Source organism: Prunus mume, linkage group LG6 (genome assembly GCF_029339155.1).
Source record: "Prunus mume cultivar Tortuosa linkage group LG6, ASM2933915v1, whole genome shotgun sequence".
NCBI lineage: Eukaryota > Viridiplantae > Streptophyta > Magnoliopsida > Rosales > Rosaceae > Prunus > Prunus mume.
In genome coordinates, this window is record NC_142703.1 from 11,032 (window position 1) to 24,306 (window position 13,275).

Below are 13,275 nucleotides of genomic sequence, written 5' to 3' on the forward strand. Positions count from 1 at the left end.
AGATTGGGAATCTTTGTACGTAGAGTTCATTCGCAAACGTATTGCTGCCATAGTCAAACGGTGAGTGCAGTTTTTCCTTGGTTATTCGTTCAATTTCTTCTTCGTTTCTTTGTTTATTCTTCATCTATATTTATAAAATTTCAATTCTGGTTTTGCTGACTTAACTCTTGAGCCCTATCCGAAGTGCTATGATTTAATATCGTCAATTCACTTTGAGCCTACATCAAAGGTTAGTGCAGATAGGCTTGGAAAATTATCGAGTCTGGTAATATGATGATTCTGACATATGTGTAGCAGAAGATGTAATCACGTGTTGATGCTATTAGTTCATCAATATGGACCTTCGACTAACTTGGATGTGTCTAAGCTTTATTTGGTATCCATTAAGTTTTGTAATTTTTCTGTTTCATTTTTTAGTGAGAGGAGGAAATTATACTTGTGCATTGATTCAATCATTTTCTGAATTTTTGGTTCTAAATACTCTCTTTTTTTGCCAAATAAATACATACATTTTATTTGGAGACAAATAGGAGAGAAGAAGATGAGAAGAAGAAAATAGACACGTAGACAGAAGAAGAAGAAAAGGGAAAGAGAGATGGAGAGAAGAAGAAAGAAAAAGAGAGGGAGTGATGCTGGAGACAAACGGAAGAAGAAAGAAAAAATAAATGAAAAAGAAATAGAGAGGGTGATTGGAAAAGTGTTTGAAGGACATATTCCAAAGTTTTATTTAGCAAGGTTTTTTTTATAGGTTTATGTGGGTTTTAAATTTGATGGCATTTATGTCTATTTAGATTAGTTTTCTGCTATATTTGAAATTTTTTATAAAAACTGACATTTTTGAAATTAGGAATCAAGTTTTGGCTATTTTTTATAAATTCTCTGGAAAACCCTCTTCGCTCCAACACTCGGGATCTCTCTGTATCGCTCTCAGGCTCTCTCTTTCGCTCTCTCGCTCTCACCTTTCTCCTTCTCTTTCTCGCTCCGATTTTCTCTGGCTCTCTTCCGCTCTGACTCTCTTTTTCTCTCAGGGTGGTTGTCTTTCTCTAGCTCGCTATCTGTTTATCAATCTCACACTATCTTTCTCGCTGGCTCGCTCTTGTGCTCTCTCTCCCAGCGTCTGAAGCTCTGTGACAGGTAATAACTCTCATTATGGTCTAGTCGTCCAACAAATCAGTATATCAAAACAATTGTTATGTCCCTAATTTGATTTAGGGTTAAATTTGTTGGGTATTGAATTGGTGCAAGTTTTCTGAATTTTTTTCTGGGTTTTGCTTGAAAATAAGACTAGGTAAGGAGCTTTGCTCTTATTCGTGATTACACCTTAGAAAATAAGAATAGCATTGGTTAGAGATCTGGAAGTGGAAAGCTTATTCGTAATTTTTTTTTTAAATTGAATATCTGCCAATCTGCCTGCATTCTTGGAAATGTGGAAATTGGGAAATCGACCCATCACAGTACTTTACCAATATTCTGACTCTGTTCTTTTTCAAGTTTATGGTTTAAAAAATTAATCTTGTTGCTGAGTTAATCGGTTTCTTGTGGATTTGTATTTCCTAATGTTGCAAAATGGGTTTCAATTTGAGGAATTGGACGCAATTTTTGCGTTCTTATAGCTAGAACAATAAATTTGGTGAATTATTTGCAGCATTTTTTGTTGCAGCTTTGTTCTTTATGAAGTTTGTGGATGTTTTAGCTTTGTCTTTTGGTTTGGGGATCCGTTCTTTTTCAAGTTTTAACTTTTAATTTCTCATTTGGTACCAAAATTGAATCTTGTTGCCTGGGTTTGTCAGTTTCTTGAGGATTTGTGTCAATCTCTCTACATGATTTGATTTAAAAAATTAATCGTGTTGCTTGGTCTATCAGTTTCTCTTAAGTTTTTTGATAATCTGTTTGCATCATTGGTTTGTGTTTCCTAATATTGTGGTGTCATACAATCTGTATTTTTGTGTTCTACTATCCTCCCGTTATCTAATTTTTCTCGTCTCTTTTTGTTTACAATTTCAATTACATTGCACACAAAGCAGGGACTCTATATCCCATTTGTTAGCTTGTTATTTGGTCTTTTTGTTAATTGAAGAAGTACAGTTCGTGAGGTTGTTTTTGCTCTAAGTTTCAGCTGAGGAACAAGAAGGTTTACTTGAAGAAGCAGTTGAGTTTTGAAGCTATTTTACAATGTCATCTTTCTTTCATAAATATTACTTTTTCTAAAGCTATTTTTATCTCCTGTGTCCTTTGCTCTTTTTGGGTTGATACCATTCAGTTTCCAATCAAGAATGTTGGCTGAGCAGAAAGAATGTCATCTTTATGTTGTGAGGTGAGTATAAGCTGACCGTTTAATTTATTGAAAGTCAGGATTCTAATTACTAAGACAGCACTTTATACTGAATCAAGATGATTTGTTCTTCAGGGACTATTCTTCATAATTAAACATGTAAATGTTGGCTTTTCTTTTATAGTGTAGCTGGTTTTTATGCTTAATGGCCATGAGGTTGCACTTTATCCCAGTTTTTCAAAATTCAGTGTTTAGTAACAGAGCCAAAAAGTGCATATGTGAAATTCCATTGTATGTTAGACTTTATATTGTCAATTTTTTCATGCTTGAGATTAATCAATAAATTGAGGATCTCTTGCTTTATTCTGTTGTGCTGTACTTAATCTGATATATGGTATGGTTTAATGAATAATTTCAGTTCAGGCAAGAAAACAACAGATGTTGGTTTGACTGAGGTTTTTGCAAACATAACAACGTTTTTATTGGGCTTGTTTTTCTTCATTGGAGTTTCAGTACCACAATACTTCAGAGAATATAGGTCTGGCCGTGTTTCAGTGGTCCTAGATGGTTATTTGTACATGATTTGTTCCAATGCTTACATTCATTTGTCTGTCTCAATATACTGAAGATTGTTTCAATCTTTGTGGTGCATTGTGTTTATCATTACAAGCATAAGAATAAATTTAGTTTGATCATTGGATGTGATAATCTTAAGAGATATTTAGTGATATACCCATTTCTAGCACTAATATTATAAATAAACCCTACACAATTTAATTTTTATAAACAAACCCAAAAAAAACCCAAAAAATGACAGCTAGCCTTATTGAATTTAATATGAATTATTAAATTACTTTGATGCCCTATTAAGTGTTTTGGGTATTTTTATGAGATTTTGGGGTCGGGCTTGTTTTAAAAAATTGATGGCAATTTTGTAATTTATAAGAAGTAAAAAGCTTTTTTGTTATGTTGTAAATGGGTTTTGGGTGTGTTTCTAAAGTTCATTTCATAAGGGGTATTTTTATAATTTGGGCCCCCATATTGGGTATAATAGTGAATCTCCCTAATCTTAACTGCTCTTGCTTAGGGGAAGTACTACATGTTCTAATAAATCTGTAGCTTCGTTGTTTACAGTTTGGTTGCACACTTTCTCTTGAAAGTTCATAGTTTATATTTGGTTCCAGAAAACTAGGTGGCTGATTTAGTGAGTAGTAAAACTGAACTGGAACACTCTTTATTTGTATATGATGCTACAGTGAATTGTGTCATTGAGTACTTGGGTTTGGCTTAATTTAATCAATATCTTATATTGTTGCCTTGTATGTAATGTTTCACAGATCGGAGACTGCTCAACTGATGGATTTTGGATCATGCCTTTTGAGGAGAACTAGCAAGTTAGTTGACTTTTGTTTGTTCCTATTAGGCACAAGACTTCTGTTAGGACTTATGCAAACATTCATAGATATGGCTAGTGATACCATTGTAACATTTATGTATTGCACTTGATACTATTGTTGATGGCATTATGAGATGAAATATTAATAATACATGGTTATTGATACTATTGTACCATTTATATGTTGGGCTATGAAAATATCTAGAATTGAATATAAAAAATGCTTTCATAGGCTGGGGAAAAGATGTACAATGACATTCCTGAACTGCTATCATTGGGCTATAAGTGCTATAAAAAACTAGTGTTTCGTGGCAATCCAGAAACGCTGCGGTACCATATTACAGCATTTTGACGCGTAGCGATGAAACCTTGATGGCACTTTTGAAAGAGTAGGAGTCCTTCTGTGGTGCATCAGCTGTACCGATACAGCCACTCACGTGGGGGTGTTTTTAAAACAAGGGAAAACGGTTGTGTTGGTTAACAGGTTAAAAGCAAGGGGAAAAATTGACGCGCCTTCTCCATGACACTCCTTCCCCTTCTTCCTAATACCTCACCTACCGTTCTCTCTAGTTCATTTTCTTTCTGTTTGGCTCAATTCTAACATAATATCATGACTGATTTCTCTTATTCACATGCTTGAATCTTGAGAACCCTCTTCTTAGAAATCCCAAATTTATTTGATTTCTTCTATTTCCCCAAATCTGATTCACCTTTGATTCATTAAACTTCAACTCTTATTTATTATGGCTTGTACTAAATCTCTAGTTGCTGCCCTTCTACTAAATCCAAATGGAGCAGATGCACACAAAGTTGCAGTCATGAGCTGATGAAAACTTCCATCTCCTGCGAAATATGTGAAAAATGGAGAAGCTGGGATGGGTTTGATTGATTTTTGGGTTTAATTGATTTTTCATGTTTGGGTTTGATGGAGCTGTGTTTGATTCTTGATGTCTTGGTTTGATTGATTTTTGATGTTTGTGTTTCTTTTAGACTGGAGAGAGAGAGAGAGAGAGAGAGAGAGAGAGAGAGCTGAGGGAATGGGGGAGGGGGAGAGGTGTCGGGAAGGGAAGGAGGGAATGGGTTGGCTATTTTTAGTGGATGGGCAATTTGCTACATTCAGAGTCATTAATCCATACAGAGTCATTCCGTTTTTGCGTCATGGTACGTGCAATTGCATAGTCTTTTTACAATTATCCAATTATTATGAGTAATTACATGTGAGTTTACAGTATGTCTTGAAATTTTATATGCAATTATTTACAATGGATGTGCAATTGCACAACAATTCTAGGACATGCATTAACAACTGAAACATCAACAAAGGCGTAGTCTCTTTGAAATTCCTTCCACTATTTGGAAATTGCATGGTTGTCAATACAAATGCTAACAACACAAATTACGTTCAATTACACATTACTCATATCACAATCAAATTTGTAACTTACATCCTAAAGTCGATTAAGTATAAGAAATCGTTATTACACTTCATAACTTAGAGACCCTAAAGCCTAATAAGCATATAATTTAAATAAATAAATAAAACCCCTTAAATATCGACATACCATCTATTAGTATCACTAATAATCCTATCGCTCACAATAAGTGACCGATTAATTGGTTCTCCATTTTTCTTGGCAAAAAAAACTGGTTCTCTTTTTTAATTGTTACATATACTATATACTCATTAAAATATTATATTTGACTAAAAGAAATTAAAATATTATATAATAATGTATAGATACCCATAGAAAAGAATAATTAGACTATCTATATTATATTTAGACGAAAAAAATAAAATGAATATAACTAATGTAGGGTTTAACATTGCAATTGAGAGCCATACTGTAAATCTAAGCTATTTACTTGAGACCTGTATTTTAATCATTACCCTTAACATGGATAGTGATGAATCCAATTTCTTCACCTCACAGAGGTAAGGCCAAGTATTAAAATATCAGCCATGCAAATAATATCGGGTCTCCAATTTACGGATATTTCGGGGGATATATCGTTATCTTTTTAGGTATTGGGAAAAAAGAAGAAGACAAATATAGGCATTGAAACACATAATTTTGGTATAAAACTGTCATAAATGTTATGTACATTATCAATGAATGTATTGAACAAATAAAACTCAAAATTTACTAATAATAAGATATACCAAGTCACATAATCCGAGCAGTTTGTAAGCCACGTTTGAACATGGTGCACATAGGTTTCTCTTGAGCTCCCTACTGTCTTCCCCTATATGAGATAATTAGGATTAACCCCACTAGTAGGAAGGGGCGGCCCTAGAATAGTGCAAGTGGAGCCAATGCACAGGGCCCCTGATTTTTGAGGACCCCCTAAATTTTTTTATTTTATATAATTTATATTAATAATTATAACAACTGTATATATACTCCAACGTGCAACAAATTGACACAAAAATTTATTTAGTGGAGTTGGTTTCTAGTGCATATCCCTTGGTACAGGGCTTACATTCGAGTCTTAGTTATGTGAATATATTTGTAATTTTATTCTTCTTTTATTATAAGAACAAAATTTTAAATAGTTTTAAAAAAGAAGCACGTGAAAAATATAAGGGGAAAGATCCAATTAAATTGACAATACTATATATCACACCCATACGCTTTTTCTTTAAAAAATAATAATAATAATTTCTTCGACTCAAAACAAAACAAAACAAAAATTAAAAAAATCATGTCTTCTTCTTTCTTGTGAACACTTATTTTTTCTTACCGAACATACCAACATTTAAATTTATCAAATGAATGCAACATGCTCAATGAACACAACCCCTACGTTCGCATGAAAAAATAGTGCGTTTGTTTGAAAAAGAAAGTTAGTGGGTCCATTTTCTCGGGGAACGGGCCACTTTAATCAACGAACGCACTCCTTGCGTTCGCGTGAATAAATATTCTATTTGTTTGAAAAGGTAAGTTAGTGGGCTCCATTTTCCCGGGGAACGGACAACTTTACTCAATGAACGCAACCTCTGCGTTTGCGTGAACAAATAGCCCGTTTGTCTGAAAAAGTAAGTTAGTTGAGTCCATTTTCCCGGGGAACAGGTAACTTTACTCAACGAACGCAACCTCTGCATTTGGTGAACAAATAGCTCGTTTCTTTGAAAAAAAAAGTTAGTTGGGCTCATTTTTCAGGGGAACGGGCAACTTTACTCAATAAACATAACATCTGCGTTTGCGTGAACAAATAGCCTGTTTGTTTTAAAAGTAAGTTAGTTGGGCCCATTTTCCCGAGAAACGGGTAACTTTACTCAACAAACGCAAACCCTGCGTTTACGTGAACAAATAGCCCGTTGTTTGAAAAAGTAAGTTAGTTTGGCCTATTTTTCCGGGGAACGAGAAACTTTACTCAACGAACGCACTGTAGCGTTCGCGTGAACAAATAGCCCGTTTGTTTGAAAAAGTAAAGTAGTTGGGCCCATTTTTCCGGGGAACGAGCAACTATACTCAACAAATGCAACCCATGCGTTTACGTGAACAAATAGCTCGTTTGTTTGAAAAAGTAAATTAGTTTGGCCCATTTTTCAGGGCAACGGGTAACTTTACTCAACGAACGCAACCGCTGCGTTCGCCTGAACAAATAGCCCGTTTGTTTGGAAAAGTAAAGTAGTTGGGCCCATTTTTCCGAGGAATGGGCAACCGTACTCAACAAATGCAACCCATGCGTTTACGTGAATAAATAGCTCGTTTGTTTAAAAAAGTAAGTTAGTTTGGCCCATTTTTCCGGGCAACGGGCAACTTTACTCAACGAACGCAACCCCTGCGTTCGCATGAACAAATAGCCCGTTTGTTTGAAAAAGTAAGTTAGTTTGGCCCATTTTTCCAGGGAATGGGCAACTTTACTCAACGAACGCAACCCCTATGTTCGCTTAAACAAATAGCCCGTTTGTTTGAAAAAATAAGTTAGTTGGGCCCATTTTTCCGGGGAATGGGCAACTTTACTCAACGAACGCAACCTCTGCGTTCGCATGAATAAATAGCCCATTTGTTTGAAAAAGTAAGATAGTTTGGCTCATTTTTCCGGGAAATGGGCAACTTTGCTCAAGAACGCAACCTATTGCGTTTGCGTGAAAAAATAGCCCGTTTGTTTAAAAAAGTAAGCTAGCTGAGCCTAATTTTTCCGCAAACGGGAAACTTTACTCAACGAACGTAACCCCTGTGTTCGGGTGAACAAATAGCCCGTTTGTTTGAAAAAGTAAGTTAGTTGGTCCCATTTTTCCGGGGAACGGGCAACTTTACTCAACGAACGCAACTCCTGCGTTCGTATAAACAAATAGCCCGTTTATTTGAAAACGTAAGTTAGTTGGGCTCATTTTTCTAGGGAATGGACAACTTTGCTCAAGAAACGCAACCTATTGCGTTTGCGTGAAAAAATAGCCAGTTTGTTTTAAAAAGTAAGTTAGCTGGGCCCAATTTTTCCGCGAACAGGCAACTTTACTCAACGAACGTAACCCCTATGTTTGCGTGAACAAATAGCCCGTTTGTTTGAAAAAGTAAGTTAGTTGGGTCTATTTTTCTAGGGAACGGAAAACTTTACTCAACGAACGCAACCTCTTGCGTTTGAGTGAACAAATAGTCGGTTTGTTTAAAAAAGTAAGTTAATTGGGCCCTTTTTTTTGGGGAACAAGGAACGGGCAAGTTTACTCAATGAACGCAACCCCTGCGTTCGCATGAACAAATAGCCCATTTGTTTGAAAAAGTAAGTTAGTTGGATCCAATTTCCCGGGAAACGGCCAACTTTATTCAACGAAGCACGCCCTGCGTTCACGTGAAAAAAATAGGGCGTTTGTTTGATAAAATATTTTAGTTAGTCCAATTTCTCAGGGAACGACGAGCTTTACTCAACGAGCGCTCCCCTTGTGTCTTCGAAGTAAAATACCTTTTTTGTTGAGTAAATCAAGGAGTTTGTTGGGTAATTTGGTCAATGAACAACATTATTTACCCGACGAACGAGTCGCTTAGTGTTCTTTAGATAGGTTTGTTGGGCATAAATTACTGAATATAACTTTCATGATTTACTACTAATTTAACCCAATGAACTATTGGGAATAAAATTGAACTTTGTTGATTATCTCCAATTATTCCTATATTGTTAATTAAAAAAAATTCAATAAAATCAAACATATGATTGTTGGTACAAATATAAATTTAAAATCTTTCAACAAAAATTATTACTTAATGGTCGATTGATTGAGTCACATTGAATTGACGAAAAAGAAAATTGGACTTTTTCGATTATGATCAATGCCCAATTGATAATATATGACCATGAAGTGAAGTGGAAATATGAGAAGTCTTCTTATATCCAATCTCATTGCTTAGCCCACATACGAATCATAGTCCAAGGATTGTTGTGCTGTTATGATTGTAGACTAAATAACATAGATTAAAACAATGATTTTGCCCATAAATGATGGTGAAATATCCAAAAAAGAACGCAATATCAAATGTTTGGCTTTAAGGCATATATTTAATATCCTTTCATATTATTTTATTTTACATAATTCAATTATGTTTAACGTATGAAATGACCAATGTGCCCTCATATTTAATGACAGATTGGACGAAATGTTAGGAAATTAAATGGCAGGGGAGACATTGGCGATAAAGAAAATTCATATCCGTAATATTATTAAAAAAATGTCATGCGATAAATTGAAAATTGGATACAAGTTCAAGGACTAAATCAACAATTTAGCCATGTTAATGGTTTTTGTGGGCATATATCGCATATTTGATAGCACATGTGTGCAATTCTCAATTTACAGTATCCATATGCATATGCCTGTATGCAATCTCGTAGCATCTATGTGCAATCTCATTTTACAATATGCAATTGCATATATATGTATGCAATTTCGTAATGTCTATTTGCAATTATTAGTTTACCATATGCAATTTCATTCCGCCCTTCTTTTGGTTTTTAACTTTTTTCGTTCATATACTTGTATGCAATCTCGTAGCATTTATGTGCAATTCTCATTTTACAATATGCAATTGCATATATATGTATGCAATTTAGTAACATTTGTTTGCAATTCTTAGTTTACAATATGCAATTGCATTCCACCCTTCTTTTGGTTTTTAACTTCTTTCATTTTTACTAGAAGGCTCATTGGCTCACACTCTTATAACGTATGCAAAGATCACCAAATTTCCTCTTTTTGGCTAGAGGGCCTCTTTTTTGTGTGTGTTCATTTGCATGACAATACGGATAATCTACTACTTTCTAAAAGCTATAGAAAATTAAATGTGATATCATCTATTTTCTCTAACCAAGACTACATGTCACATAAATAAGAAATAAGATCTCAAAAAAGAAACATAAACAAAGAAAACACTTCACCTAAAATTATTTGTAATACGTTTAGCTCAATTTATAACTTGTCGTTTGGCACGGCGGACTGTCATGGACTGGACTAAATCCTATGACTGTCTCAGATTAGCTCGGATTAGCCTAATGGATTAAGATCGATCTATGTTTGGTGCATCGGACTAAGAAGCTGGATTATAAAAACAGTGAAGACCTATGTTTGGTGCTGTGTAGGACTAAAAAAAAAATTTATTTTAATATTTTAATATAATTATTTTAAATAATTAATGTAAGTTTTTTTTGTTATTATAATTACCAAATTGACATGTACATTTATTTTTCTCCAAACCAAAGGCATTTAATTTGTTGTTAAAATTATAAATTCCATCGATTTTATGCATAATTGAGTCTTTATTCAAAGAATTTGATTAATTGAGTCTTTACCAGGTGATATTATGTTATTATACCAAAATATGTTGGCTGCAGATAAAATAGATAAAATTGTGACAAAAATATAGGCAAACATTCTTTATATCTTGCATTTAACCTGGTAAACTAGAATTGGGATTTAAACAAGAGTTGCATCCGAAACTCCATGATTAAGACATTTCTGAAAACTACATATTAGAGCATAGCATTGCCAAATCAATCCTCAACAAAATTTGGTGATTAAAAACAAACAGGGAGCTTCCCTTTCTCAATAAAAGGGCAAAAGTTTCCACATTCTTCTAGAGATAAATATAAAATGGGAAATCATGTCTCTCTGAACCTGGAAAAGTAAAACTAAAAACACCAAATGAACATAGTAGAAAGATGACGCATCTTCCCCACTAATAGATATGTAAGTTTACAACTGTCCAAGAAACCAATAATGATCAACAATTGAATTTTTCTCATACAAGCAATCTCACAACTAAACTAGTACCACGATTTCAAACAAATTTTGTCATTGGTTCATTGCTGGGTATAGGTAGCATAATCACGTTTTCCAAATTTCAACTTTGCCTACAAGTATACTTGCATATTACACTGGACAGTTGAAGTTGCTAAAACAAGAATAGTAAGCTAAAGGTTTTCTGTTTCCTTGGCCACCTTCAAATGAAGCTCTAAATTCCCAGAACATGAACCTCATTCTTCTCACAAGGCATCACGAGAGGCAATCCGTCAAGTAATGACATCAGCATGAGAAGATATCCCTAGTTCCACGCTAGTTATCTTATAGTGCTGAAGATTACGAGAGCTAATGATCACTAACTAGAAACAAAATCAGAACAAAACTAATTGCCGTTAGAAAAGTGATCAAGAGTGTACCTTTAGTATTAGGGCTCGGTCTACTCTACCTCCCAACTCCTCCAAGTCAATCTCTTTTCCATTGATTAGTTTCTCTACTGCTTTTTGTTCAATCTAGTATTCAACAAAAATTATTAAAGTCAAAATGGCTAACATTTTCTGATATCCAGAAGCAATGCAAGGCTTGATCTACTACAACTTTCAGAGTGATCTTACCTCATCAGAAGAAGCATTAAAACGAGCGGCAAGCACATAAGTCGAGCTTTCAGAGATGCCACATCTTTTCAACGATTCTGTGATCCAGTCACGTTCAAAGCTAAGGGTTACATATTTGCAGCACGAGAAAAATAAGCAACATGCCACAGAATATATTAGTTAATAGGTAGAAAATTACATGCTTGGATCCTGAATAATTGTAAACAAGCTCAGAATCAAGCAGCTCCCTGCAAGATAATGACTTTAAAACATAAGACAGATATATCACACATAAGTTTTGTTCCACTTCAATTGAAGTAGATGGGTTCATTCTTACTTCTGTTTAAAATTAAAACATCTTTAAACTACAAATTCCATAACTTCCTTTTTCTCTCTTGGGACTGAAAATGAGATTAACAAGCGATGGAAATCTTGTTTGCAGTTAGAGCTATGTTAAGTACAGAAGCAATCATTGGTTCTCAAAAATTAAGACATTGGAAGAAGAAAAAAAACACTTGTTCCTACCAGGGTTCTTGACAACCTGCCTATTCCTCTTCTTGACACCAGACTTGGAGACCTTGAGACTCCTGTGACCAACACTCACCCTGGCAAGAGCTGCTTTCTTCAAATCGGGTCTATAGAAATTGTCCGCCACCTGGAACAATTTACAATTAAAAAATAATTCAGCTAGTGCTGATGTGAAAATTGTAGGAAACTAAATGCAACTTTGTGCTCTACCATGAGAAAACAAGATGAATGACAAAAATCCATATGCTTGACACGAGAGGGCTTAAAAGAAACATACTATTCCAGATCATACAGAACAATTTCAAACCATTAATTCTGTTATGATCGCATGATTTGTGAAGAGAGAGGGTTTATAATAACAATAACCAGAGCTTTGACAATAACCAGAGCTATACCCAGACTTTGACAATAACCAGAGCTATACCCAGACTTTGACAACAACCAGAGCTTTGACAATAACCAAATCAAAACCACACAAACAGCTATACCCAAACTTTCACCACCCGGGTCAAGATTTGAACTTGACCAAAAGGGGAAGAAGGAATAAGAGACTCTGACAATAACCAAAGCAAAACCACACAAACGGCTATACCCAAACTTTCACTACTTGGGTCAAGATTCGAATTTGACCCAAAGGGGAAGAAGGAATAAGAGAGACCAGAAAACTTACCTGGTCAAGATTTGAAGAAGCAGTCACGAACGAGAGAGAGAGAGCTGGAGTTGCGACCGAGAAAGAGCTAGAGTTGCGAACAAGAGAGAGAGCCGGACTCTCACTGTTTCAATTTAGCGAATGGCTTATTTTTCGAAGGCAATTTCAGCCTCTCGGTATAAGGAGAGCGAGTGAGGAGGTTTTTTTACTGTTGGACTCCACAGTCCCTTTTAACTTAGTCCCATGTTTTACCAAACATGGGTTTCAAGGCTTACTTAGCATAGTCCAACCTAATGAAGCCCACCAAACATGCCCGTAGAGTACACAAATGTTAGCCCCTAAATATTAGGCTCTCAGAAAAAGGTGAGAATCTCACCAAGTATGCATGAAAAGTCCAAGTGAGCATACCCCTTTCTGCAAATGAGAGGGAGGTAGAGAGAGATTATTCAGACACTGTGATGGTATCTCAAAACACATATTTCAGTGTAACAAAAATGCACTTTTCTTAACTGCTCTTTTCCTGAATCCTTAGCCAGAGCAACCAATATATAGCAGTTACGGCAATCACAACAACCAATACCAATCATGAACATCACATTTGAACCA

At 35.1% G+C, this 13,275-nt stretch overlaps 1 protein-coding gene and 1 long non-coding RNA gene across 2 annotated transcripts; one reads left to right on the plus strand and one right to left on the minus strand.

Annotated features, from left to right (window-relative positions):
- Positions 1-550: 550 nt before the first annotated feature.
- LOC148915720 (uncharacterized) lies at positions 551-3,841 on the plus strand. The gene is made up of 4 exons (XR_016127684.1): positions 551-1,134; positions 2,025-2,148; positions 2,261-2,314; positions 3,610-3,841. It is a non-coding gene; the product is annotated as an uncharacterized LOC148915720 (long non-coding RNA).
- Positions 3,842-10,708: 6,867 nt separating this feature from the next.
- On the minus strand, positions 10,709-12,798 carry LOC148915721 (uncharacterized; the record flags this gene model as incomplete). The annotated part of the gene is made up of 6 exons (XM_089054165.1): positions 10,709-11,231; positions 11,319-11,411; positions 11,514-11,613; positions 11,692-11,740; positions 12,018-12,147; positions 12,691-12,798. Coding segments are annotated over 6 exons (540 nt in total), but the record flags the coding sequence as incomplete, so codon positions are not given.
- Between the last annotated feature and the right edge of the window lie 477 nt (positions 12,799-13,275).